This window comes from Podarcis erhardii (genome assembly GCF_964252035.2).
Source record: "Podarcis erhardii genome assembly, chromosome: 6".
Lineage (NCBI taxonomy): Eukaryota > Metazoa > Chordata > Lepidosauria > Squamata > Lacertidae > Podarcis > Podarcis erhardii.
The window spans coordinates 73,956,940-73,983,539 of record NC_138510.1 but is presented as its reverse complement, the minus strand read 5'-3'; the positions used below and the strand labels follow the sequence as shown (position 1 = coordinate 73,983,539).

General features: G+C 42.9%; 1 protein-coding gene across 1 annotated transcript in view; it reads left to right on the top strand.

Annotated features, from left to right (window-relative positions):
- Positions 1–26,600, top strand: part of TGFBR3 (transforming growth factor beta receptor 3) — a 158,537-nt gene that overhangs the window by 85,782 nt on the left and 46,155 nt on the right. The window contains exon 4 of the mRNA XM_081865840.1: positions 12,262–12,399. Coding sequence (XP_081721966.1) covers positions 12,262–12,399 — 138 coding nt within the window. The remainder of the gene's footprint in view (positions 1–12,261; positions 12,400–26,600) is intronic.

Genomic DNA, 26,600 nt, shown 5'->3' with positions numbered 1-26,600 from the left:
AAGATAATACCAATGTGCCTCCCAGTAAAATGAGCCAGATCTTCTTTCTAAGGTTAAAAGGCCAGGAGCAAATGGAAGGAAAAACATTTAGCTGGTAGAAAGAAAGAGAGCATTTTTGGGGAAGTCTCTTCTAAAGCTGTTTCTTAAACTGAGAGAGTTAAAAAAGGTTAAAATGTGTTAAATGTTGGAAAGGCAACTGGCTTGGCAGAAGAAGCAGCTTCTTCCTATTTTATTTTGAGGCTGGAGAGGAGGGGGAAAGGGGGAGGTGCAAACTGAAGAGGCTTCTTTTAAAAGCTGTGTTTTATTGAGTTCCTTCCTTTTTACTTTGAAAAGCTTTATTCTTTTAAGAGGCTACCTATGATAAATGTATGAAATATATTAGCTTAAATATATTGGCTTAAATGTAATTATGCAAAGGATTTAAGGAATGCTAGATTCTTATTTCATATGGTTGTAAGAGTTGTATTTATCCTGAAATTAAGTCAGCCACCAGCCCCCCCCTGCCAGACAGAAGACGCCATCCGGGCAGTCTTGATATATGGTTGTCAGGCATTTGTTTAGAAACATTAAATGAAGGAAATCTTTCAATGTTGATGTGAAACTCAAGATCCTTGACATCTGTTGAACATAAAATGTAAGATTAAACCATTTGTTTTAGAAGGCAATAGGGCAAGAAGGGCAAGAGGTGAGCTGGTAATTAAGATTCCATGTAAGATATATTATTACTTATTTGTCATTTATATATAACTCTTTGTCTCCCATATAAGGGCAAGGAAATGGGTGTATCTTTTGTGGGTGTATCTTTTGTGATTGGTTCTAGCAAACAGCCAATAGGAATTTCAACCAGGCTGATTGGACAGAGGCAGCCACAGGAGGAGCAAAGGGGGCTGGATTAAGGGAATATAAGTGCTGGCCAGAATGGCAGGAGGCCAGGCCAGAGCTTGGTAACCACGTACCACTGAGCCTCTTATTTATTTGTCTGACAAATAAATTACTATTTTAATTTCTCTATTGCTGCGTTGAATATTTCATTCCAGCTAAGCGTTAACCACAAGCAGGGTGCTACAGTCTCTCACCCTGTTCTCACAGTGGTTAACCAGGAAAGGGGCTCAACAGTACTATTTCCACTTGTACTCCTCAGCAATGGGTATTCAGAGACATACTGCCTTTAACACTGGAAGCTTATCCTTCATGTCTAAATCCCTTTTCAAGCCATTCAGGTTGGCAGCCATGAATTTCAGCAGCCATGAATTTTACTGAATTGCATAGTTTGTACTGTGTGAAAAAACTTACTTTCTGTCTTGTGACCTGCCTCTTCCAACATTTAACTTCATTGGGTTGCCCCAAGTTCTAGTATTATGAGAGATGGAGAAAAACTTCTCTCTGTCCACTTTCTGTGCATCCTTTTATACACCCCAGTCATTCTCCCCACATTCATCCCTTTTCTCTAAATTATAAAAGCCCCAAATGTTATAACCTTCCTCTTAAGGTAGTTGACCCAGTTCCTTGATCAGTTTGGTTGCCAGTTTCTCTGGACCTTCTCCAGTTCTACAATCTCCTTTCTGAGTTATGGTACCCGAAACTGAACTCAAGTATGATCATACACCATAGATTTGTAAAGCAGTGGAGTGATATTGACAGTTTTGCTTTCCTTTCCTTTTCCAATTACGCCTAACATGGAGCACACCCTTTACACTGCTGCTGCTCACTGGGTCAACATTGTCTTTGAGCTATCAGTTTTGATCCCAGGATCTCTTTCCCGGACAGTCACTTCTCATTGCAGGCCCCGTAAGTGTCTATCCCCACTTAGTTACGTGTCTATCCTGTAACGTACATGGCACGAAGAAGATGGAAAGCCGAATTGGCTCGGATATGCCATTGGAAAGCTGGCTTTATCAGAACGATAACATCCCCTTTGCCACCACTGGAAACTGCACTAGCAAATGGAACAAACTCCCTTGCCGTGTTTACACAGTTTCTTAATGGGCAGCACTGTCTGAATTTTTGTCTTTAAAAACATACCTGTTCACAGAGATGCTTCTGTTTTCTGAGTAAAGAATCCTGTATTTCTGTCGCAACAAATCTAACTGTAAGACAGCTTAAGGAGAGATCCTTTCCCCCACATAAACAACAAGACTGCCAGGTCTAGAAGCTCCAGATGTATCAACTTTTTATGTTCAGAAAGCACCAGGTACCTTGCAAGTTCTGGCACACCGTCACTGGGTATAGCATATTGAAATCTTCTGAGCTCTCATAATTCCTATTAATGGTGTCATTCTGTGGCCGGTACGATTTTTAATGACCTGATAACCTGGGAATGGGAAACCTGCAATCCTCCGGGTGCTGCTGGACTAGAACTCCCATCATTCCTCACCATTGGCCATGCTGGCTGGTCCTGATGCAAGTTGTAGTCCCTCAATATCTGGAGAGGAATAGGTTTCCCACCCCTGTCTTAGGAGGTACTACTACAGTTCTGCAGAACTGCACATAGGATTGAAGGCCTCTACAGTGCAAACCTATACACAGGAAGGAAATCCCATTGTGTTTAATGAGGCTTACCCCCAAGTAAGTGTGCGTAGGGCTGCAACCTAAATCTAATAGCACCTGGAAATATCTACATCTTCCTTGTCTTGGATGCTTAGTGTGATTTCATGTCAGTATCGTCTTCGTTGAAGTTTAATTGCTAATTATTTGAGAGAGGGTGCAGTAAATTTTTCAGAGTGAAGTCTTATTTATTTAAATAACTTACCCCCCCCCTTTCTGTTCTGGAATGTCCACTGCTAGGGCTGTTTTGTGGTAAAAAAGTTTTGCAAAAAAAAATGAGATGGCCAGGCCTCATGCTGTAGCTTTTGAGAGAATAGTCTCTTGATCTCTGTGGGGTAGCTGGCAAAAGTTGGCCTTGTGACTTTAAATAGAATTAAAAGAAGCTAATGGGTTCTTTTTTTAAAATGTGAAAGAGGCAGCCCCTGACTCCCAAGGATGCTTTTGATTGTGCAAAAATCCTCTTGACCTCTGTGTGCTGTGGTGAGCCGAGACACACAGATTGTTAGGGGTTTTATATGCTCATTTTGTAAACCAAAAGACTTTGCAGGAGATCTTGTTTTGCTTTTCCAAATCCATATCTGTATTAAGGCTCAGAAGCAATGGATTTGGTAGTCTCAGCTTCAACTCCTGGCCTCATATATATATACACGTAGCGTTTGTTCAGTTTAAAAACCCCATGATTGTAAAGGGCAGCTGGATGAAGCTGGACTAAGGCTGCAGTCTTACTTACTATGCATGCTTCTAGATTTGCTCAGGTTATACTAAAAAGCTGGTAACCATTAACCCAAAGCTAGAACTGCTGCAGGACTGTGTGTTTTCTGTAAATCTGCAAACATAGTATCTGCTGAGGAATTGGAATGTCAGGGAACTGAGATGTCAAGGTTTTTAAAAAGCTAATTTCTTATCCTCAGTGTTGCAGTCAAAAGCAAAGAAAAATGTAGGCAATGGCTGCGGAAGGCCAGGCTAGCAGTCCCAGTGCTCAGAGCAGATAATAGCACAATTTTTACTCTTTATCCTCATGTTATGGTACTTATTTCTGCCTCCTCACTTTTGCTCTGTTTCTGCTAGGCATCCTATTCTACCATTTTCTCCATTTCGTCTCTCGTTTCCCCACTCCTTTCTCTCAGTTACAAAGAGAAGTTCTCTAAAATAATTAGGATTGGAAAGAGATGCAATTATGCCAAGTATGTTAATTGTATGCATCTTTAACTATGCACAGGGCCAAATAAATAATGTGGCTTTCCTTAGGCTTTGGCTTTTTCATTATTACTTTTTGCATGCTTTTTATACCAGACCGGATTAGTGTGCCCAACGTAAAAGGCTGTGTGAAGATACTGTATAACTTGGCAGATCTCTGGTAGTTTTTGCACAGCAGGTGCTTGAAATTGGAAAGCAGCTGAGGGCTAAAGAGATTGGCAATATTGTGTGGCAAAATTAGGACTTAGCAGGTCTATGTTTCTGCCAGTTCCTCTAGCTTCCTTATAGGAGCCCTAAAACATTTCCAAATTTTAATTTAAAACAAAAGCCTTAAAAAACCCCCAAACTTTGATTGATGGTTCACTCAAAATGTGGCAGCAAAGTGGGATGTAAACTGTTTAGGAAAGTAGTTTCCAAAGAATGATCCTGGGAACTTAAGACATTTGTTGGACGTTTCCAGGGCTTCCAGAATGAGAATGGCAGTCATGAATGGCAAACCACCTCCTTCTAAAAGGCCACAATTGCCAATCTTTTTCCATAACGTACCACTGGGGAAATACCAAGTACATTTTAGAGCTCATTCTCAATTATGATGCCGAAAAGAGCTGGCCATCCCACCCCTCTCTCAACTGAATGCATATTCTAGAGAAGGCTTTCCCAAACTTGGGTCTTCCAGTTGTTTTTGGACTACAACTCCCATCATCCCTAACTAGCAGGACCAGTGGTTAAGGATGATGGGAACTGTAGTCCAAAAACAGCTGGAGACCCAAGTTTGGGAAACCCTGTTTTAGAGTAGCCTTTGCCAAGCTCTCTAGATCATGGGTAGGGAGCTAGATCTGGCTGACAGGCCAGATCCTAATCTCCCCCATGGGCCAAATCCCAGTCTACCCACCTCTCAGACACCTGATGTCATAATAATGCCAGGGGACTGACACTTATCAAAATTCAAATGAGGTGGCTCACAACCAATCCGAGGGCACCACTGAATGACACTAGGAGCACACCTTCAAAGAGGTTCCTAATCAGCTGACTGTCAGTTACAAGGGAGCACCTTTGAAGTCTCTGCATAGAGGGGAATGCTCCTAAAACAGCAGCATTTCCCCCTCTGCAGAGAAATGAGTTTGGATTCAAAGCCCTTTCAATGCAAACCACTTCTTCTGAAAAGAATTAAATGCTAGAGATAGTGCTTTGAATCCAAGCCACTTCCTCCAGCCCCAAAAGAGAGCTCTCTAGAGCAGGTGATCCCAGCTGATGGTTAGAACGTCAGCTCTCCAGAACTCATTTCTTTGCACCTCCCCCAACCTGTCTTGATTGCCCCACATTGCATTAGGCATGGCTGCCCACTGGCAGCCACGTTAACTGCAAAGCACGTCAACATTGTACTTTCTTAGATATGGACATCGAAAGATATGAATCCAGATCAGGTCATAATAATTTTTGGGTCCCAGTCATGCAGGTATGTTTGGGGATGCTAAGCTGTAGTTTGAGGGGATCAGGTTTTATTGTTTCCTTCCTCCTGCTTAATATATAGCCATGTCTCCTCGTACCAGTTTTGTAGTCTTTTCAATAGCTGGCTAAATTGGGACGCGGGTGTGCGTAGAAGGGATCACATGGTTACGGACCACTCCATCATGAACACATCACATCCTTTTCCTCTTGCGCCCAGAAGAGGAAACACAATCCACCTTGGCTACAGCTGTGTCTCAGCAGCTTAAAATGGTCGAGGGAATCCGCTTTTAAGATGATGGGATTGTACACAAACAGAGGTCGGCCCATAATTTTGGGCAAGTTGGCAGTTGTGTCCAAAAATGATTGCTAAGTGGTGATCAAATAGCTACTTGTATTCATTATGACTGATGCCCATACTCCTTACTCCCTGCAGCACTGGGACAGTTCTCATGCATAGGGATTCTTGCTGTCCTGCAGCACCGCACATCTAATGGCCAGAGTGGGAGACTGTAACTTATCAGCTTTGCCAGACCAAATGATGTGGGGAGCCAATAGTAGCCTGGCAGGATCCTCCACTTTCCCTTGCAAGGCCTCCTCCAGGTTTTAGGGGGCCTTTGACATAGTGCCCCTTGATGGTCACCCATCTCGGTTAGTGGAAATCTGCAGTAACAGCAACAGTGCACTAAGCACCGCCAGGTAGATGGGTCTTAAACAGGTAAAGGACCCTTGACTGTTAAGTCCAGTCGCAGACGACTCTGGGGTTGCGGCACTCATCTCGCTTTACTGGCCGAGGGAGCTGGCATTTGTCCGCAGAGTTTTTCCAGGTCATGTGGCCAGCATGACTAAGCCGCTTCTGGCCCAGCGGAACACTGAAACCAGAGCAGCACACGGAAATGCCTTTTACCTTCCCGCCAGAGTGGTACCTATTTATCTACTTGCACTTTTGGGCGTGCTTTCGAACTGCTAGGTTGGCAGGAGCTGGGACCGAGCAACGGGAGCTCATCCCATCGTGGGGATTCGAACCACTGACCTTCTGATCGGCAAGCCCAAGAGGCTCATTGGTTTAGACCATCTTAATTTTTCACGGTGTCCCTAATGGAGGGCTGATTTGAGTTTGGAAAATTAAAAGGGCAGTTAAGTCTCAGCACTTCTTGGCATGGAAAGCTGGAGAAATATATTTTAAACGGGACCCAGAACATGCATTCTGGGCTCTGCTGAGGCACTGGGGCCTTGGCACTGACTTAAGGTTGGCAGGTGTTGGCACAAGCTCTCCAACTGCTGTCTTTTGGATCTTGATTGCACACCTTCCTCTGGTCTCTCTCATATTTCCCCTCCCCCCCCCCCCACTTCTCTTGACGTTGATTTTGCACTGACCTCTTTGGAAAGGGACTCTTACAGCCTTGCCTCCTTGAGGCGCTAGTAATGTTTGTGTGAAATGCATCTCTCTTTTTTCAATTATTGTGGGGGAATAATTATCCTATCTTTTGCGTCTTCAATTTGCCATGGTGCAATTTGTCTATCCAATAGGCACTTGTCAAAATGTGGGTTTCTTCTTTCAGTAAACCATCTGTTTAAGGTTAAATGCAAATGCTATTCTTTCCACATATGGAAATTGCATTCACATCGTGGTACAATGTGTTTCTTGCTATACTGAAAGATACTTTTTTCTATAATTCTTTCAAGGCTAAACTATTGTTAGCAGTTCACTTTGCTGTTCCGTGACTGGTTTGGGGGAGGTTGCATGTGCTGGAAAGATGAACAGCGTGGGCAGGGACATGTACGTTTATGAGTCCTTTTGTTTGGCTTTGGGGTATTTTGTGTGTCTGAAAGAATCATCAGAGAATAATGGGATTTAGAAGAAAGTGCACAGATACTTCATTGACATACCATAACTCTGGAGGTTTCAGATTCTACTAAATATTTTTTTAAAAACCATAACCTGAAGCTCTACAGCAACAAAAATGGAACCCAATCCCAGAGCAGATTATAAGTATTGAATGCGGTTAATCTACCATCACCATCTAGATCTAAATCAGAGTTTCCCAAACTTGGGTCCCCAACTGTTTTTGGACTACAGTTCTCATCACCCCAACCACTGGTCCTGCTAGCTAGGGATTATGGGAGTTGTAGTCCAAAAACAGCTTGGAGGCCTAAGTTTGGGAAAACCTGATCTAAATGAATGGAACCAAAATTATTTGTGACACATTATATAATGCAGACATGAATTCAGGACATTATGTAAGTTCTGTAAACAGAATAATTTAGGCTAGTAAGGGTTGGCAGTTGATGCCCCTGGCCTAATGTAGCCATTTGGAAGGTGCTGCTAACCCTTTCCTCCATAGCCTGTCTTCTTTCCTGTCTCCCTTCTAGGCTTCTTGAAATTGCTTGGAAGGAAAGGTCTTCCAACAGCTAGGGGGAGCACAACCATCCTTTTAGCTGTTTCCAAATTGGGATTTTGTGGGAGTCTATGGGTTTATAGGAAAAGAAAAATAGTAATTAGTTGAAGAAGAGGGACCACAACTATTAAAGGTGCAGGAGACCTGCTGCACGCACTCTCTCTCCCTCTCCTTAGCCATTCTAGGCAAAGCCAACCTTTCTGCTCCCAGTTGAAGCTTCTGGTTGGCTACATGCACCATCAGTTTTCTTTTTTAATCAGTTGGCAGCATAGAGAACCTGTGAAGCAGATCCATATAAACTACTGTTGTTGCATCTTTCACACTTGAGAAGATAAAACCATGCTATGGTTGTTGCCCATTTAAATTTTTTTTTTAATTGTTCACCTTTCAGCAGCTCTGTCCAGTATAAAATAGTACACTTGCAGGTTATGAGGGCAAAAACGTGTGACTGAACAAACAACAATAAAAAGAAGAACTGAATAAATAACTTATTAAGAGCAATCATTGTGAAAAATCTAATGTATAGCTAAATTAAAAGTCAGTAGTTGGAGAAGCTAGGACCAAAGCCAGCCCCTGAAAACCAGATTCCTCCCAACTCTCAAGTTACAAATTGAAAAGGAAAGAGAGGGTCATGGAGAATGGCATGGGGCTTATGAATATAGAAATGATATATTGGCAGTATGTATGTTTTATTATGAGTTGTGGCGTAGCAAACTTGTGACAAAGGAGGTGGCATCGGTGAAATTGTTGCCAAAGTGTGACAAGACAGGGTTTGAAAGGCGTTGAAGAAGTGTGGCAGACTTTATGAATATGTCCTTCAGATTTATTAATTTTTATCACAACTCCCATCATCCCTGACCATTTGCTAGGGCTGATGGGAATTGCAGTTTAAAACATCTGGAGAGTACTATGCCGGGGAAGGCAATTTTAGAGACTTTCCCAGAAAGCATTGCAATTGATTAACTTTCTGTTTGGCAACCTGAACAGCTACTTAAATTTATAAAATGCTTATATTTTCAAGACATATAGTGCTGTAGTAGTTTTGTGATCTGAAGATACAAAGCAAAAAAAGTGCATTCATCTTGAAAGTCCATTTTCTCTCTTAATGCTTTTCTGAACAGCTGCCTCAATATGGGTACTGTAACTTGATATATTTTTGCCCTGGTTTATTAGCACAAATTTGTAATGGTTGTTTTGGAAAAAAATGTGCTGAAAATTAATCTGGATCCCTTCACACTACAGTGGTTAGTTCAGCATTACAAAACCTTGAGCATTAACTTTCATAACGGTCTTTGTAAATGTGTGATTTGAGGCCTTAAAGTCAGCAAAACCAAATTATACTTCAACAGTGCTTTCTTCTTTGATCATTTTTCAATATCTGTGCCCCCAGACTGTTCCTATAATACAAATTACTTTGCCAGAATAATGGGGCACGAGCCCATTGGTCTGTTTTTGTAGTTTGGTTGCTGTGGTGATCCTCAGCCTTCCATAAAAACTGGTATCTCCAGGGAAACTGAAAGTTTGCAGCTGTCTTTACCTCCTTGATATTGTATGTGTCTGCAACGCTCTTTCGAAAGAGTCTTAATAACTGCAGAGGCATGCAAAGCCTATATTGAAAGATTATTCACTTGATAATGCCCATTTTTCATGTGCTGGATGTATTAGTTACAAAATGCTCTCAGTGAACTCTATAACATTCTCTCACAACTAGGCCTTTCTCTTTCTTGTTGACTGCTATATCTATAGTGGAAAAGAGGAAACAAGTGTTTTCTGAAACTTCCATTTCCATCTTAACCAAAACTACAGTGGTACCTCGGGTTAAGTACTTAATTCGTTCCGGAGGTCCGTTCTTAACCTGAAACTGTTCTTAACCTGAAGCACACTTTAGCTAATGGGGCCTCCTGCTGCCGCTGCGCTGCCGGAGCACGATTTCTGTTCTTATCCTGAAGCAAAGTTCTTAACCTGAAGCACTATTTCTGGGTTATCAGAGTCTGTAACCTGAAGCGTATGTAACCTGAAGCGTATGTAACCCGAGGTACCACTGTACTTGTATCATCCTTTGAATAATGGTGCATGTGGGTTTTGGTTGTTTTGTAAGCACATATTATTGATGTTTTCCTGTTCGGTGCATCTTCAGAATACAGGCGATGGATTGCATGATAGCTGGCCTAAGTCACTGTGCCGCCTGAGGCAGGGAAGTCTCCGGCTTCTTCCCTGACCTTCCTTTTTGAATTGCTTTGCCAGTACATTAGCAGTGGCAATGCTGGCAGTCCCAGACTTAGGCCATCTTCTCTCTTAGTGTCCTTTCCCAGAAGGAAGCAGTGTGGGAAGATAGCCCTAAAAAGTGCCTGTGCTGTCACAACAGTGGGTGGCAGAGATAAGGGAGGAGGAGAGGGAGTGTGTGACCCTGCAAGGAGGCTAGGCTTCTTCACATAGCATTAAACCAAGGCTAGCTAATGTGGTTCCCTCCAAATGGACTCAACTCCCATCATCCCTGACCATTTCTCTTGCTGTCTGGGGCTGGTAGTTGGAGTCTCAAACATCTGGAAGGTACCATATTGGCTACCTCTGCACTAACTGGTGGTATAACCTTTCATCTCAAATGTCATTCCCAGTGGAATCACAGACACTTCCTGTACCTTTAGGTTGCTCAATTTCCCTCTTTTTCATGGCCACTGTCACCTGGTGTGTGCTTGATTTTTTAAGAGAAGTGAGAAGGAAGTTAGATTATCTTGTTTATACAGCTCTTGAAGGAAATATATTAGTACGTTGTGGGGTGGGGGAAGAGAATTTGGAAAAATATGCCCAGTATTCCAAACATTGATAAGTTCAAGCCAGAAAACTATGATTGCCCACTTAAAATGAAGGAAGAGGTTTTAGGATAATGGTTAAACTGAAGTATTATTTACTGCTGAGCAGGTGTCTTTCTAAGTTTGCCCGAACACTGTCGCAAGATCCAAAATATCTCATCTCTTTCCTGGAATTGTTTTCATTAGCAGACCTCATCCCGAGCTTGCTAGACTTCTCCAAGACTCCTTCCCTAAAGGCTGTTCAGCCCACACACCAGTCTTTGCAACGGAGAATCGCTCTTGCCTTTTCCTCCAACGGGCTCACGAGGCTTGTGCCTTTGTGGGCTGTCCAGGGCCCATACATCCAAAATCTCCAAACCTGCCAACAGAAGTCTGTTAATAGCAAATTTAGAAATGATGGGGACCATATGGCAGCTGAGCTCCAAGGAGCCAGGAACCCCGGTGGCTTTAGGATGGTGGCTTTTCCCAGCAGTGCAGAACAGCTAATAATGACATTGTGACTACACTTAATCTGTGGGGGTTAGGGGGTGTAGTACTGAATTGTCAGTGGCTTTGGAATTGCTGTGCAGACTGGGTTATTTGAAGTGAAAATGGGCACTCTGCTGAGGGTTCGGTCCTCCCAGTCAGAAACAGGTTTCCTAGCTTCCCTGCCATTTATGAGGATTAGGCTCAGGAATGCAAAACTGTGAACTTGGAAATTAGGGTTCAAATCCCACCTTGGTTCTGAACTCAGTAGGTGGCCTTAAGCATGCCTCTGCCACAACTCTACCCCATCTGTGAGTGATAAGGGTGTTCACACGTTACGTTTAAAGAGTATACAAGCGGTGTACTCAATAGTTGAGCTGCACAAATCAGCGAGCGTACACTACGCTCTTTTATGCAAACAGTTGCACCTGTGTTCAGTGTGAAGAAGTCTAGAGTTGTTTTTTCGCCAGTCCTCTGGGCCCAAACCAACCACAGGCAAGCAGAGGGTGCTTCTCCATCCCCTTGCTTCTGTCACTGCCAGGGCTGCCATACATCCGGGTTTTGAGATCCAAGAAAAGCCCCCAAATGTGTGTTTTTTGGGGGAGATGTTCCCCCCAAAAAGCTCAATAACTTTAAACAACAACCCTAATCACTGCCTACTTCTTTGGAGAAGGTGGTTGCAGGCAGCAACAGTAACGAGGAGGAGCGAAGTTAGGGGGCTCTGGGAAATGGCACTTGGTCCCCTGCCCAGCAGATGCCCATGGCTGGCCATACCATCAAACAGAGCCATCTTAGGCTGCTGATTTTGGGTTTTCTTATAAGAGCAGCAAATTGCTGCTAATAATAATAATAGATAGTTGTTGTTGTTGTGTTGGTTGTTATTAGCAACAGACACTGTTGTTTTACTGCCAGGGAGGTGGAGAGGAACTTGTGGGGTTGTGTGTTTCAGGTGCCAAAATAACTTGACCAGATTTGAGTCCTGTGTGCCTACTTTGAGTTTGTGTGCATGAAATTTTTTTGCTCTGCCACAGATAGCAAAATTCCTTGAGATGGCTCTGCAGATGTACACTATTGCTAACCCCTCACCCCAGCCCTGGCAGTGCCTCGGATGTTACTATGTCAAATTTCACATCAGTCATGAACTGAGCAGGTGGGCTTAAGCACATTCCTTTTCCTCAGTCCCATCTGTAACATAAGAAATCATCATCACCATCACCATCACCATCATCACCATCATCTTATCAACTTGTCTGTGTATACGGATTACTGAGAAAACGTACACAAAGCACTTGAAATGTTAAAGAGGCATTATATAAATCCTAAATATTTATTATTTTTTGAATATTTATCAAATAATAGCCACATTTTAATTGGTTGGTGTGTATTTGTGTTTTTTACAGGTCACCTTGCATTTGAATCCAATTTCTTCAATTCATATTCACCAGAGGCCATTGGCATTCATACTGAACTCTCCCGTTCCCTTGGTATGGAAGGTGAAAACAGAAAGACTTGCCCCAGAGATTTCAAGGTTTTTCACTGTAAGTATTGGGAGCTTCATGAAGCTTTGTAGCCACTTCATAATGGACCCTACTCAGTTAGCTGGTACTCCTTTCGCAGAAGGGGGAGGGAAAGTCATGTCGATAGAAAGAAATGTTAACTAGTTATCAGGTTTCAGAACAAAGGCTCTTGGGAGCAGTTAGGTGGCTTGTGGAAGCAATTTGAGTTCTCTCCAGTTATTTATTTGAACTTTTGTTTAAAATGGGGTTTATGGCATTGCCCTTAATGTGTGATCATCAACTTTAGTGGGCTTCCTATTCTAAGAGGCTGTGTGGCCTTGTGACAGATCATAAGCCCTGGAAGGCATGATAGGAGCAATGCCAAACGCAAGAGCAAGGAAGAAAATGTTTACTAACAAACAACTTGCTTTCTGTGTGGTCTGCAACCAAATCTCTAATCACTTTGAGACGAGCCTCTTGGTGCACAGTGCAAAGTCTTTATTATTATTATTTGAGGATTTGTTAAAGGTACAAAAAACTAGGCCCAGGATGAAGTCATGTGTGTGCTTCTCAAATACTGGCATGTTGCTCCTGGAGAAAGATCCAGCTATTACCTACTGTTTTGTAAATCACTCCTTCACAGTTTGCCAGGACATTCAAATTTGCTGTTTGTAAAGCTGAGCAGACTGGTTGTTTGGATTGCATTTTTAGGCTATGATATCATGTCTCATGGTGTGTCCTTAAAGCTTCACTATTTAACATCCTAATTTCGGAAACAAACATTACTGTTGCTGGTTGTAGAACAATTGCATGGGGTCCAGTCCTGCTTTATAAAGCACAGCCCACAACATTAATAGGGCAAGCGATGTTCATCCTGAATTGGAATGGGAGAGAGTGAGTGTTCTCAAATTGCATCTGGAACCCAGAGGACAATCCAGAATGTATTAATGAGAACAAATGTTATTACCACATGTACTAAACTCATTGGAATGCAGTTTATAGTGTAGTATTACACTATTCCTGCTTTGAGCATGTGGGACAGAAAACTCTGGTTCGGGGCATCTAATCTGGAAGAAGAGTTGTGAAGTGGATATTGTCTTGTGAGCTGAGCCTGAGACCCAGCCCAAATATTGGAGGGGCAGGGGGAATCACATCGCTCAGTCCTTCTGGTGCTATACTACAGGATTCAAAGATCAGTTTAGTGCCCTGTGTTTCTTGACCCTGAGATGGCCATTTGATCCAGAAGTGAACTATTCTGTAAGTTTTTGTTTCTCGCATCTTTCCCTTTCCCCAATATTAAGTTCAGTTTACTACACACTTCTGTGTCAGTTTGCAAAATACATGTGTGAATAATATGTGTGGCCAGTTCTTAAACACATAGAAAATTTCTCCTTACTAGCCAGAGGGTTCAGAAATGTCTACCCTCAGGCTGGATTGTTCTGCCCTCACAGTTCCTCCAATGTCTAGGATGCAGAATTATTCAAGCTTACTCTGACCCTTGTACTGAATATTTTCTTGCTTGATTGCCAGACTTTCCATGCCACTACATCCTGGAAAACATAGTATTTTGAATCCTTGCACGTTCCCGGTTTTATTTTTTTAATTTTGAAAAAAAAAGTCCATTGTTTATAAAGAGAAATATGTGTGTCTTACATGATGTACTAATGTCAGAATTATTGTGTCTGTCTCTATGGAAGAATTTAGCTGGATGATTCATAGACTTTCTGGCTTCTGTTGCTGATGTAAAAGGACATTGCTTTTTCATTCAAAAATGTGAAGAGGTTATTTTCCATCAAAAACTCGATATTTTGAGATGAAGCTTCTCCTAATAAAAAGATTATGAACGAAAAGGACCTATACTTTAAGGATTGAAAGAAAGGCATTCTGGAGCAACTGGCAGCCAAATTAAAAACTTTCAGTTAAGTTGCCACATAACAGTATGAGAACTGTCTTAGTGGAAAGCCAGTCTCAGAGGCCATCCGGGTATCTCTCACGAACCTCTCAGCTAGCTTCTCCCGTATTTTGTCTCTAGCATTAAATAATCAGAGAAATCAGCTTTGAACGTGGAAATTCCATTTTTTGGTTATTAATAGCAATTAAATGATACCGTGTTCAAAGCCCTTCACATGCATATGTAAGATAGGCCAGTTCTTTGTGGCCTGGTTTTCAATGAGATGGTCAAACCTGTTTCTGGATTAAATTGTTCCAAACTGCAGGTGGGGGCTCACATAGCCATGTGATCATCCACACTAAAAAAAATCCTTCCACATAGATTAGGGCTGTCATACATCCAGAATCTCTCGGACATACCCAGGATTCATCTGTAGGAAATGGCGTCCAGGGAAACCCGGGCATATGGCAACCTGGAAGTGTTGGGTTTTGGGGGCGATTTTCCTAAAAAAATAGCTCAAAAACTTCATTTTCTTTTTGGAGATTTTGCAAAAAAAAGGGGGGGCTCTACAATTTGTGTATCTAGGTGCCAACTGTAACACAGATGACAAGAAAAATGGCTCTAGGCTAGCCTTTCCCCTCCCACAATGGTTTTCTGAGTGCAGGAATTTAGTGAGCGTTGTTTGGTCCTGCTCAAAGAGAATATAAGACTATGTTCTGTCTCCACTGCTGGAGGCAGCATGCCTCTGAATGCGTGTTGCTGGGAATCTCCAGTGGGGAGAGTGCTCTTGTGCTCAGGTCCACCTTGTGAGCTTCCCATGAGCATCTGGTTGGTCACTGGGGTCACTGGGTGGACAGAGTCCTGTACTAGATGTGGACCTTTGGCCTGGTCTAGCGGGGATCTTCTTGTATTCTCAAAACATTCAATGGCATGATATCCCCTCCGTGACATGCTTCAGAAGTACCACCTTCTGTGAGAACTAAGCCTCATATGTTTTTGAATATTATGGAAAAGATAATTTAAAGCAATAAAGAGGGGGTGAGGAAATGGGCCGATAGGAGAGGGTTAAGAAGCCCCCTCCTCACTCCACTCTTTGGCCAGAGTCCCCCTTCAAATTGTAACTTCAGCTGCTGCATTATTTCAAAGCAAAAAAGAAGAGGAGAGTTCTGAGGAGGGAAAGAATCACAGAACTACAGTGGTACCTCAGGTTACATACGCTTCAGGTTACATACGCTTCAGGTTACAGACTCTGCTAACCCAGAATAGTGCTTCAGGTTAAGAACTTTGCTTCAGGATGAGAACAGAAATCGTGCTCCAGTGGCGTGGCAGCAGCAGGAGGCCCATTAGCTAAAGTGGTGCTTCAGGTTAAGAACAGTTTCAGGTTAAGAACGGACCTCTGGAACAAATTAAGTACTTAACCCGAGGTACCACTGTATATGTAATTCCTCCGTTAGCGATATTGCAAATCGTATCTTTGATTTTTCAGCGACATTAGTTCTTATACATCTTTTATTTGTATTTTTATCACCCATGCTCGTAAAATCTTTCTCGGGCGCTTATTATCCCTTTTGTGCGTCCTCTGTGAATAGACAATGTTGAAGAGGACTGACTAGAACTACAGCCTGTTGACAACTGTAGTTTTGAATGTGATTCACGAGGGAACAAATTCATAATGATTTTGGAGGATTTTTAAAACCTGTTTTGCATTGAAAAAAACTGGTATGTACTTTAGGTTGGTTTCTTCCCCTCCACAGCCCCTCACATCTTGTTAGGAAGTGAGTTATGTTCTCCTCTACTAGGGGGATTAATTTAATAGCAGGAGTAAATCACTGTGAAGGGTAGATTGTTTGAGGTCTTTGGTGACTTGTTCATTCAAGCAGTTCTGGAAATGAAACACACGCACACATACATACAATCCAAATTGGGGCGCATAGGATTTCAGCTTTAGCCTTATAGGAACCTAGGGGGACTTGTTTCTGGGTAGAAATGTATAGGATTGTACTAGTTCACATGACAGAACACTGTTCCATGACAAAACACTTTGTTCCATGCTGCCTGTTCACCTACTCCATTCCTGTAGAAATTACCACTTGGAACTGGGAAATATCATTCATATTTGAGCATGATCCCTGTAAATGGGATCCTGCTTGAAAGCAGGGTTTGGATCGCAGGTTTTATATGCCCCCATGGAACATCTTTCAGAGCCTTCTGGAATTCTGCCAGTTTCTGCCTTATTTCTTCCTTGAACTTCCTTTCTTGGACTTGACTATACAGCTGCCAATAAAACGTTTTAAGTGTGTTGTAAAGTGCAACATACAGATGTGACACTAGATGGCGACAGTGAGCTATGGCAAATTCAATGTATTTTTCAAAACATTTTTTAGAAAAGCATTTTCACAGCGTTCTTTTAGTATGTGTGTAGATTCCACCTTACTTTCCAAATCTCACTTGGAGCAGAGGTGGATGTAAGTGTGTAAGTCTAATCTGAATAGACCTACTGTAAAACAACATTGGGAATGCATGGCCAAACTGAATAAGCCTCTGCTGTTCCCATGTACCACTTTAACCACGTAACCTGACCCTTTGCCAGATTAAGGCTCTATAATGTACTGCATTCACATACCCATAGGAGGCCAGTGTTCTGGCTTCTCATCCAGCTGTGGCAGATTTCTTCGCCGTTTAGCATTTCAGTTAAAAGAAAAGTCTTTGCACAAGGAGCAAAACAATTAAACATTGGATGCAAAGCGGTTTCATTAGCAGTGCCCTTAAACCCTAGAGATACTCGAAGGCAATAGGGGAGAAAGCCATTCCTTCCCCCCTCGCAGGTTTTAAATATCTCCAACCTGCTGTTCCGTCCTGGAGGGTAAGGGAAATCCCAGCCGCACTATTGCTAATTCCTCTCCCCCCTTTTTCCCCCTCTTCAAGCAAGTTTCCGCATGAAGGTATTGGCAGGAAGCCATGCTTTTTTATTTTTTATTCTAGTGTCGGAGAGGTGGCCTTTGCAGGTGTTACTCAGCTGGTGGAAACTTTTGCTTCAGGAGGTAGCCCTTTGACTTTCATGGCTCGAAATCTTTCCTGTTGGAATGCGGCTGTTTGTTATGGAAACTACAATGAATCTTCCTTAGATACTTCATGCAGTCCGTGGCCACAGAGACATTAGTGGGTTTAAACATTCAGCAGAGGGCATGTGCAATGGTTTACTATTTTGAACATTCTTGACCACAAAGCCAGCGATATTTATTCAAAGGCCTTTATAGAACACCCTTCCCCCTATGGGACCAGGGCAGGTTACATGCAGCTCAACACAATTAAGCCATGTAACTTCTTCCACCCCCAAAGGTTGTGCAAAAAAGTGCACCTTGACCTGACATCAAAATGTATACAGTGGACACTTGGGTTGCAAACATGATCCGCATGGGAGGCACGTTTGCAACCTGCAGTGCTGTGTCTGCGCGCGCGGGTCGCGATTCGGTGCTTCTGCACATGCACAAAGTGTGAGTTAGCACTTCTGCGCGAGCGCCGAAACCTGGAAGTAAGCCGTTCCAGTACTTCTGGGTTTGGTGCAGTGTGCAACCCGAAAACGCACAACCCAAAGCGTCTGTAACCTGAGGTACGACTGTACAGAGACAAGATGCACCTAGGAGGGGAGGGCTTTCCAGAATTTGGGGACCTCCAAATTCTGTCTCTCTCTTACACCCCCCCTTACCTTCATATATGTTGTGGGCCTGAGGACTGTGATGCAAGTCCCTACCTGTCACTAATGTCATTGGGGTGGGATTCATGAGCATCCCTGCCATACCCAGAATTCTGGATCAGGGCATTTGGCTGCATGACTGAAACATCTTATTCCTTGCTCATGAGTATTGATTCCAGAAAGGTTATGTACAAGGGCTTTTTCAGGGTAGGGTCCCTCAGGGTGCAGCCCTTTTGAGAGGTGTGCAATCTACCATTGGTTCCTAACTCTGTATGTTTGCACAGGTAAGTAATCCCACTGGCTTTAAAGGGTTTGCTCATGGTGCGCTTGGTGATCCAAAGCACACACGCGCTGTGGCAAAGAATGAATGGTTACTCTGCTTAAGGCTAGCAATTAAAAGTCCTGTATCCATTTCTAGAAATATAAAGTGAAGCTGTGTCATTATTTCTGGCGAAGCCCGGTTTGCTTCCTTCTCCCAAGAATATGTTTCAGAAATGTTGGGCCCTTGCCATCAAACCACAGACCGCTCTTTGGTGTGCACTGGATTTTGGATGGCTGTCAAAACTCACTGAAAAACAAGTGCTATTTCTTTTCCTGTGCCTAGTATTTAACGGGAAATCAGGAGGCTACATTTCCAATCACTTGTTAAATCAACCCAGATGTGAACGGAGCACTAGGCTAAGAGGAGAAGAGGGTAGAATAGGGTAGGAAATGTAGAGCTAGTGATAAAACGTGAATAAATAGTGACCTTCATATGATTTCAAGTCAAAGAAGAGGACAGGGGGCAAGTTTCCTAAAGTTTATGTGTGAATAATTTTATGGGATTTTTAAAAAGTTCCTTTTGTGTCCAAACCAGAGAGTAATTGCATTTTATTTATTTATTTGCTTAATTGATTTGTCAGTTCATTTCTTCCCACTACCTTATGCTGCTTTAGAGTATGTGGAATTAGCTGTTTAAATTCCTGTTTAAAGTAAAAATAATTCCTGTTTAAAGTGAAATTAAAAGCCACTTTCTTAGGCCACTAAGCATGGTCATATCCAGTGTTTGTTCTACTCAGAATAGACCCATTGAAATTAATGGGCATCACTAATTTCCATGGGTCTACTCTGGGTGAAAGTTAAGTCGGCTACAACCCAATATTTTGAATATCTCCTACTAAACTAAGGATCCCAGAATGGAAGGTGTTGTTTATATAAGTGCTTCCAATTGGGATTTTATTCCGCACTTGGATTCATTAAACCTGCCTAGAATAGTGGAATAGAACTCATGGCTGAGAAATTATGGACTTGTAATTATGTTAGGTTCCAGTTACAAGTAACATATGATGCACCAGCTTTTGTTATCTGCTTAAAAAAACACACAAATAAACAAAAATAAGCAATTGTTGCTGACTGATGCACTGACATTATCATTGCCCCAAGCGTTTTTACTACATACTGCATGTTCAGGATATTGACTGTCATGTTAGAAATATGAATGCGTCTAGATCAGCGTGCCTCTTACAGTGCTTTGACTATAAAGCACTTATATATTTACATATGTAACAGACTATTTACCACACACATCTACGCCTTTTGATATATGGTAGATCTCTCTTTACACGCAGCACGACAAATGAGACAGCCAGATTACCAAGGAGTTGCCTGCACGTCACAGTAAGCTACCAATTGCTAAATCACCATCCGTATCTACATCAAAGCCACCTCAGTGCCAGGTATAAGATGTTCTCTCCCAGGAGTGGAGAACATCTGGACAACGTATGTTGCTGGACTACAGTTCCCATCATCCCTGACAGTTGGCCAGACTGTCTGGGGCTTATGGGAGCTGAGGGTCTAGTAACAAGCAGAGGGACATAGGTTCTTCAGCCCTGATCTATCTCTCCTTATCCATGTTTACTGGGACCTCAAGTCCCGTCAGACGTTGCCTTAGTGCAGGGCTTGCCCACCTTTCTGGGGTCAGTGGACACACTTGGAATTTTGAGAAAGTGCCATGGACTTCTGTCACAAAATGACCACTAGGCTTGCTGACAAAGAGAAGCTCTTTGCACGTCTCTGTTTGGTACAGCAGGGAGGGAAGGGTGCACAGCCCTAGCATCCACTGAAATGTGGGCAGGGTTAAGGGACGTTTTTGACTTCTGAAAGGCTGAGTGAGTAGAGTCAGAATCTGAGCATTGTTCATGCATTGTGGAGTTTTGAGGGGATATTTCTTTCGACTTTTTGCCAGTGCTATAAGAGCTACTGGCAGACACATTGGCACCCATGGACACCACATTGTCAACCCCTGCCTTAGTGAACCACCTGCAGGTTTGGGTCATATGACGCAGTACTTCTTGGGAGCTGGAACAAATCAGATATTCATGAATGTTCGCACTGAACTTGTTGTTCACTTAACATTTCTGTAACTTATATAGAAAACAACGCAAACAATTGCTCCACTTTGGTTATTCCCCCCCCCCCCTTCTTTGCTGGCAGGAAGCACTAGGCTGGCTTCTTAGTTTAATTAGATGTAATAATGAAGTAGAGGTGAGAGGATGAGCAGAGTTAACATAAGTGGAGGTGGTGGTGGTGGGAATGGATTACAGAAAGGGCCATCTTGAATTTGTTGCCCCTCTCAAATGTAGTGCTTGGGACACAGCCTAATGAGGTGCTCACTTTGTCCCTGATAAGGGGATCTGAACCTTCTTGAGCAGGCTTTTGCTCATCAGATAACTCAAGCAGAAAATGGCCTTGGCAGTCATGCAAGAGCAAATCTTCTGTTCATCTGCATACTTTTAAAACCAGATTATGGTAAGGAACATAAACAGCCATAGAGTCAAGGGCGTAGATTATTCTGTCTCTTTCTGGGGAAATTAAAGAAAAGTCAGCAACGAACCCCAGTCTGGTATGAATTTATGATATCTAACTGCTGGGGGAAAAACATGTGCTGGTTTGAAATAAGCTTTGTTTCCACAAACATTTAACTTAGCCATTTTTTGTCTTTTCAGGGATCTACAATGAGTTTCTGGTTAGTGGAGGGAGAAAGTGGTAGATCATGGAATCCTATTAGTTTTAATTCATAACAGTCATTTCGATATTGTTTCCCTTTATTTCTGTAGCTTTCTATTCAGACTGGTCATATCTGTTAAGCAACCCACCACCCATTCCAGCACCCATTTGTCATGTGTATCTCAGGAAGTTTCTTCACATATTTGAGAACTTTTCTTTTCTTTCACTCCTACTTGTCTAAGAACTGTTTTGGTGACCCCATGAGATTGTCATTCTCACCTTTATGAGTGCCATGGAAAGATCATGGAGATGGGGTGGTCAGATCCTGTGGAAGAATGGGAGAAGCTTGGGGAATGGGAGCTTGATGACACAGGTGAGGGTCCTAGTGGGATGAGGGGAGTGAAATTGGGACCCCAATAGGTGTTCGAGTCAGGCAAGAAGCCTGGTGGTTTAGGGGATGTAAAGTTGGACCTTAGAGATAGCACACCCTCTGACACATATCTCTTCCCATGGCACCTTCCTCCTGCCAGTGAGGAGACTCCTCCTTTGCAGCAGGTGACTTGAAGTAAATCAGATACTGAGCCGCTGATGAAACTGCCTCTGTCTCCCAGGACATCTCAAAGACCCCACGCACTTGAAGGAGTGCCCAGTTCCTTGCCCCCTTCTGAGACTCCGGCCACTTGTTGCACTAAGAGCTATGGCCACCCTGCTCTTCAAAAGAGAGGTGCAGGGACCATGTCACTTGCTGGATCAGCGTCTTAGCTTGAGTTTAGCCATGCGCCAATACCTCTTTACACATGTTCCTTTGTGCAACCTGAACTTTTCCTGTGCATTGATTTGATTTGTACATTAAAACCTTTGACAGAAACTGAATTCGTAGTTCAAGTTCTTTGCCTACCAGTGAGGGCCAGGACACTTGGAACTGCCACAGAATGACTTTAAAAAAAACTTTTTGATCCGTTTCCATATTAGAATCTGTTTCCATGTTAGAATCTCGCTTATAGTAGCAGTCCTCCCTTTATTCTTTTCTTTACACCCCAACAGATCCTTCTTCCTGGGGAGTCATAGACATTAGTTGTTGAGGTAATCAGACCTGGATAAGCCTTTCTTACTTACTTCATGTGGAATTCCAACTTACCACATCTACATCCATGTTGCGTGAGAGGTGGCAAAAGTTTTAACAACCCCAAATCGCAACACTTTGCAATAAAAATCTAGCTTGCTTGGCCTTTCAGATACAGCAAAGTCCAGTCTATGTGCCTCAGTTATTGGAAACAGGCCAATCCAAGGAGATGTCACAATTCCTTGTGGGTAAGGAGAAGTTACCTACAGAATTGTTGGAAATCAAACCTGGTTTCAGCAGCGATCATGTCTTAGGGGAGGGAAAATGCATTTTAGAAACCTCATTGCCACAGTTAGCTGAAAAGCTCAGGCCGCTTCAGAGGAATGGGGAATAAAATATAAGAATAATTCCAGTACTGTATCTAATTGGGAGCGAAGCGTAGCATAGTTTGAAAGACAAAACCTTTCACCCTGTGTACGTTTTTAAAGTGTCTCTCTCTGCTGTAACACAAGTGGAGCTGAAGCTGCAAACAGCAGCAGAGGGGGATGACAAAGGCTTGTCAAATGTTGGAAGCACCAAGAAGAGCAGGAAATCCCCAGTCAGCAGAGGTGTTAAGCGCATCAGCTGAATTGAGGGAGACATCTAGCAGCAGGAAGAATACATACTGTCCCCAAAATTGTGCATATGAAGCCCATCAATTCTGGTCGGGTTGTGAGACTCTTAAGATCATTTTAGTGACTTTATTTCTTTGTAACTCTTCCATTTTGGGGTAACCACTTAGCAATGTTCTGTTTGCATTGATAATAGTTCATGTTTTGAGAGCACAGCATCTCATAAGTATTAGGCATATGTTAACAAAAAGAATAAGAAGCACAGACATACTCATCATCTCATATTACTAGCTAAAGAGGTACCCATGGAGCTAAGAAAAGAGTTTGTGTAGAAGGACTGCTGTTGACGTGTAGTTTTTATCATGTTAGTCATGTTCAACGGAATCCATTTTTTCCCAGTGGATTAATATTTTCAAAGACCATCCAAAGGTTTCTGATTCATAGATTTTTGTGTCAGCAAAGACCAGCCAAAGTTCTCCGGTTTAGAGAATTTCTCGTCTGCAAAGGGTCAACTGCCTCGTTTTGGGAAGGAGAACACTTTTGGCCAAAAGATCATTCTGAGAATATCAAATGAGGCAATAGGAAAAAGAAAAGGGAGGAAAAGCAGAATAGGGAGGTTCTTACATGAGCTGCTTCCTGTGTAAAAACTGCCCTTATCTGGAGCTCAGTGTGATGACTGGTGTGTGGTTACATTTGGTAGGTGCATCATGTGCTCATTTAGAAAAGTGAAGATGGTGCCTCTATGGAGTTGGTTACAGTGATTGACAGAGACATTTTCATAACTACAGGCCTTGGCAGAGGGGTTGTTAGCCAGCCACCTGACTTGGCTAGGAGGTTCATTAACCTGTGACCCCAAAATTCAGTATATTTCCCCGCAACTGATGCCAAAGTTTTGTGCTGCCAACTGAACAAGGTTGGGTTTTGGGGTGTCCTTATAGCCCCCAGTTTGAGTGTCAGTTACTCAGTTTCAGGGGTGGGGTGGCACAAAACACAAGGTTCACAGCACAACACGGCACTAAACTAGCACAAAACTTTGGTATCAGTTTGGGAGGGGGTCCTGAATTTTGGGGTCACGGGTTAATGAAGCCTTGGGTAGGTAGTCTGCAGGTGAACAGTGTTTGTACCTTCTGTGAGTCAACACAGGATCTTGCTGAATTAGAGAATGTTGGGCTCCAGCTGGGAAGGGAAGTGTGTTAAAATTAAGAGCCCCAGCACACCATAGCAGGATTCTCTACTCTATTGTTGTATAAGCTCCCTCATAACTGCTCTTGGCAGTTAGGGGATCAAAGCAGTATGGGTAGGTGGGAAACGTAATTCCAGACTCAAAACATCCCCCTGACTGCATTAGACCTGGATTTGAAAGTTCATTGAGATTGTGCTTCCATGCTGCGGAGTTCATAGGTTTCTCTGTCTCCTGCACCTCCATCCTGCAAAAAGGAAGTTTCATCCTCCCTCTGTTGCTGCAGATTTCCAAGTTTGCACCCAGTGCAAAGTTCTTGATCTCCCTCCCAGCACATGGTTTTAAAACGGCACACTCTTGGGGTGATAGCCTAACGTTGAGATTCACAAAATAAATCCCTGGGTCATTTGTTTGTTCGAGCAGGTATTCAGAAATACTCCTCTGCCGTCACGTGATATCCTCCTCGCCTCTGTCAAAAGGTGCTCAGGAGCTTAGCCAATCCTTAAGCACCTTCCTGTTATTTCAGGCAAGTCCAGTTGTTGGCTTTGGAATGCTACCTTCACAATTCACGTGTACCTTCACGTCCTGGATACTTTGAGAGCAGCCTCACACTCCTGAAACAGATCCGTTCTATAGAGGAAGCAGTTAACGTTTGACGAAAAGTGGTGAAACAAAAGTGACGGCTGCCTTTTCTTTCCCTCTCTGGAAGAGCTTCTTGAACGCAGTCCAAAGAAAATAACGTGCTTGGCTCATTGAATGTAGCCTTAAGCCCTCATAGTAAAACTTTGAGACCTGGCAGGCACAGCTGAGTCCTCCTTTGCTCTTGCTTCCTCTACTTGATTTCAGACTGCAACACTTCGTGCAATTTTTTTAAAAAAGCAAGCTTTAATTAATTAGCATCAGTTAACCTGTAATTCCAGGTTGTAAGCAGCAGCAGCAGCACTGAGCCACGCTGACTGTGCATACAGGAGTTGTCTCTCTCTTCTCCTTAGTCTTAAAGGGCAGGTGGCCCTTTAAATAGGGTAAAATGAAAGGATCATGTGCTCCGTCAGTATGTTGCAGTGCTGTACTTACAGGCCAAAAACCAATAGTTCCTTCTGCCAATCTTATCTTTAAATAGACAGGGCAGGTACTTGGGCTGCCATGTCAATGATGGGCAGCCAAGGGTGAGAAGCAGCGCAGGTAAATGAAGCAAGAGATGAGTAATCACCCCACGGAATTATTATTTCCAAGGGAGACTTAATCCTCCAAATGGTAGGCAGAAAGTCCTAGCAAAATATCAACTAGAGCTTGCTCACTTAAGCTCGGAAATAACTTTGCCAAAATGCACCCTCGGATTTCAAGCACTGAAGAATACACTACTCGAGAGAACACACCAAACTGATTGCGGCATCTGCTTTTTAAAATGCAGCTCTTCTAGGCAGCAGCAAAACAAATATTTCAGTTTTGCTTTCCAAATGGACCGCGTGGTTCCTTCTGTATGCTCTCTGTGAAGAGGTGTAGGCTCAGGTAACATAATACAATGCAAATGTTAGATGGCAGTTTGTTAAAACCTTGTTTGCTCTCATAGATTGCCCTATACAGGATCAAGCTGTTATTATTAATGTGTGGTTTATGTAGCCAGCATAACTCCCTCGGAGCCTCAGGCTATAGCCGCATGTAGCCTGGAGCTCTGGATGCCTTAAGGCTACTACTTGATTTGTTTGCTTTCTGTCTGATGCTGTAGCAGAATTTGGACATACTCAATTGTTGGGAGCTGCCAGGTCTAAACTAGAAAGCCGTGGGCCTGTTCATAGCTACTGTGCGTGGTTAGCTGTCAGGGCTTCAGCTTTGAGCAAATCCCCTAGACGGCAAAGGGCTGAGGTTCTGGACCAACTCTGTGTATTCAGACTAGACGTTGACTCTTCTCAAGAGGACGCACTATAAAAGACTTCTTCTTTATGGTGGAATTTTGGCTGATCAGCCACCATCTCTCTGGCAGGTTCCAACTTGACTGTTGTCTGTGGATCAGTTTAAACAACAGCCCCCTTCCCCAAATACACTCATAAACTTTGTGTTTGGGGTATTTCCGGTGCCAAAATGCGTGGTAGGGAAAACCATGCATACTTCCCACCCCCCTCCTGTTATAGGAAAGGCTTCCTACATGATAAAAGTCCTGGAATATGTGGAATTGAAACAAAAGCTAAAATAATTATAAAAAGAAAGAAGTTTCACCACCATGTTTCAGTGGGGAGCCCCTTGAAGTTGCAGATGAGGCAGGTTGACTCATGTTGCATACCTGGCAGTTCTCAATGTTGGGATGTAGACCTGCACGTACCTGTTCCTGCCATGTGGTCTTCAGGCGTACTTAGGATTTCTCCTCCCCACCACTCCCCAGTACTGCAATTCTTTACAGACCCCCACGCCTGATGGCAGCTACAGAAAATGAATGGTTCACCAAGGCTTCCATTCCAGAGATCTCTCTGTAAGTGGAGAAATGTTCACGCCACACGTTGTCGGGGCTTAAGAAAGACGTGTTGAGACTACTGGGTGATGCACTGCCAGAAGATGGTTTAATGAAATGTAAAACAGTGACATTTGGAGCCCTTGCTTTATAGAAGACAGGGTATACTTATGTAGCATCCCTTGTTAAAATGATGCATGAAGCGTTACATCGAATAGATTGTTGTTTTTTTTAAATGACATGTTTTATGGTGGTCGCATGACCAGCGGCAACAAATGAAAGGAATCATCGAGAGTTGAAACAGAGGTTAGTTTAAAGTTTTGGAACTATTCTGGCAGGAGGCGAAGGGTTCTTAAGCTGCTTTCTGTGATTTGTC